Genomic DNA, 2,272 nt, shown 5'->3' with positions numbered 1-2,272 from the left:
ATATTTCTTCTCCTATCCTCCCCAACCTAGTCCTTTCTTCAGTTACTGTGGAGGATTGGAACTAATTTGTTGAACAGTCTTCCCGAGACAAGCTTTAAACTGACAAGAGATGTCACTAGATTAAAACAAACGCTTTTTTTTTTTTGCAATTTAAGAACCATAGTCAGTTTTAGAAAAACTCTAAACTGAGTGCTGAGGGGAAAAAAAAAAAAAAAAGACCAACAGAAATCAAAGGTCTTTACTTCCTGTTCAAATTTTAAGTCTTGATATGTGAGTCAAGATATTTTTAAAGTTCTATCGTTTCTCAACCTTTTGGCTAAGATCAAGTGAAGATATTTTTAAAGTTCTATATTTTAAATGACATTCAAGATGTTGACTCCTGAAATACAGAACGTGGTAAAACTTTTTAAATTGCTGACTAACAACGTACAAAAGACTAGGCTTTGCAAAGCTAAAAATACAATAGGTATATTGATACGATATTTTTGCTTCAAAATAATCACCCTTACTATGTAAATGAGAAAAAAAAATAGTGCCTCAAGAAAAGTTGATTTTCTGTGCTTTAAATCATAAAGAATATAAAATTGGCCAACATATTGTTTGGGATAAATATAAAGCAATTACAATTACATATATTTTCTTATATATCTTTTCAACTGAAATTCTATCACTTGCTGTCTCAGATAAGAAGCACTCTAAACTTTTCCTTTTTCACCAGCACAACCTATATTCCATTGAATCAAAAATCAGTTAAGATTTGATGGCTTATAAATTACCAGTAACAATAAAATTAAAAGAAGTAGTGCTTACTAAAAAACTAAATCTGAACCCAGGCCAAATAGTACCACATAACTAGGATAAAGTTTTCTAAATGGAAAAAGTAAAAAAGAAAATACCTTTTCTTGTAGCAACTTTGAGGAAGCTGCATCACGATTTCCTTTTCCACCAGCAGTATTAAAATGAGACCATGGTAAAACTGAATTAAAAGTTAAGGAATCATCCAAGGCAAAATCTGGTTTCATAAAAATCTATTAAAAAAATGCATTTCCCTCAATTAGATAAGCATTTTCTTTACATGCATTGCCCCTTCTAATATCATAAGACCATTAAACAATAATTAACTTGGATCTCAAGCATAAACAGCAAAGCAAGTGATAACAGCTCTCTATACTTAGTTTCTCCTGCTCAAATTTCTTTCAAAATTGTTTTTTTTAAATTAGATATACGCCAAAACAAATTAGATAAAACCAAAACAAATTCAATTTTATGAGAAGCTTACTTCTTTTCTCTTACATATCACATCCATCTGGGTACTAAGTCCTATTCATTATATTTCCTAAATATTGCTTGAATCCCTTCTCTTCTCTATCTCTACATTTTACCAGTGCAGCTCTTCATTATCTCTGGATTACAGTAAATGGATATTTAGTGAAGTTCTTCCCCAATCTATCCATATTAAGTACTTAAAATGCAAGTATAACTGAATTAACTTCTCGGTTGAAATCTTTCAATGGATTCTCATGACCCACAGACCAAACTCTTCAGAATGGCATCGAAAGCCTTTCATTTTTTTGGACCCACTTACTCTTTTGTGTATGCCACTCCCATTATTTACAAGTTAAATTCTAGCAGTGCTCAACCATCTTCCATACACTCTTATGCTTAAGTATCTTTATACATGCTTTTGGCCTAGAGTGCCCTTTCTTGCCTATCTTTCTAGAGAATACAACCCAATCAACAGGACAAACATGTCTCTGTGTATGACATGTTTTTGTGAAGTATGATATAAATAAGAATACATGGTATACTTGTGTTCAGAGATTAATCACCCCATCTCTGAACACAAGTATACCATGTATACTTATTTATATCATACTTCACAAAAATTATTTATTTAATATGTATATCTCCCCCTGGGATAAGGCTGGATTTATAGCTTATTAATCTTTGTATCCCCAACACCTAGCATTAGGTCTGAAACATGGTTTAATCAATTAATTACTTAACTTCTATGCTATATTTTACTATATTTACTGATTCATTTTATCTATATCCAAAAATTGTTATGAATGTGATAGGGAAATTCTAACTAGGGGCATGAGTATATTTTCTAGTCACTGCTTTAGTGTAAGTATTGATTAATTCAATAAGTATTTACTGATTGTCTACTTCTTATGCTAGGCACTGAGGGGGAAACAAAAAAAAAATTATTACAGAGATATCAATCTCATGGATCTTTAGTCCAAGGGATGTGATAAAACACATAAATTAT

At 31.2% G+C, this 2,272-nt stretch overlaps 1 protein-coding gene across 5 annotated transcripts in view; it reads right to left on the bottom strand.

The window, feature by feature from the left end:
- VPS54 (VPS54, GARP complex subunit) overlaps positions 1-2,272 on the bottom strand; it is a 90,102-nt gene that overhangs the window by 57,269 nt on the left and 30,561 nt on the right. For all 5 annotated transcript variants that reach the window (XR_003045653.1, XM_006909551.2, XM_006909553.2 and 2 more), the window contains exon 6: positions 897-1,028. Coding sequence is in view for 4 of the 5 variants with exons in the window: in XM_006909551.2 (XP_006909613.1) it covers positions 897-1,028 (132 nt within the window). In the remaining variant the exon portion in view is untranslated. The remainder of the gene's footprint in view (positions 1-896; positions 1,029-2,272) is intronic.

This window comes from Pteropus alecto, unplaced genomic scaffold, assembly GCF_000325575.1.
Source record: "Pteropus alecto unplaced genomic scaffold, ASM32557v1 scaffold131, whole genome shotgun sequence".
In the NCBI taxonomy this organism is placed as follows: domain Eukaryota; kingdom Metazoa; phylum Chordata; class Mammalia; order Chiroptera; family Pteropodidae; genus Pteropus; species Pteropus alecto.
The sequence above is the reverse complement of the archived record's forward strand: the minus strand, read 5'-3'. Positions and strand labels throughout refer to the sequence as shown.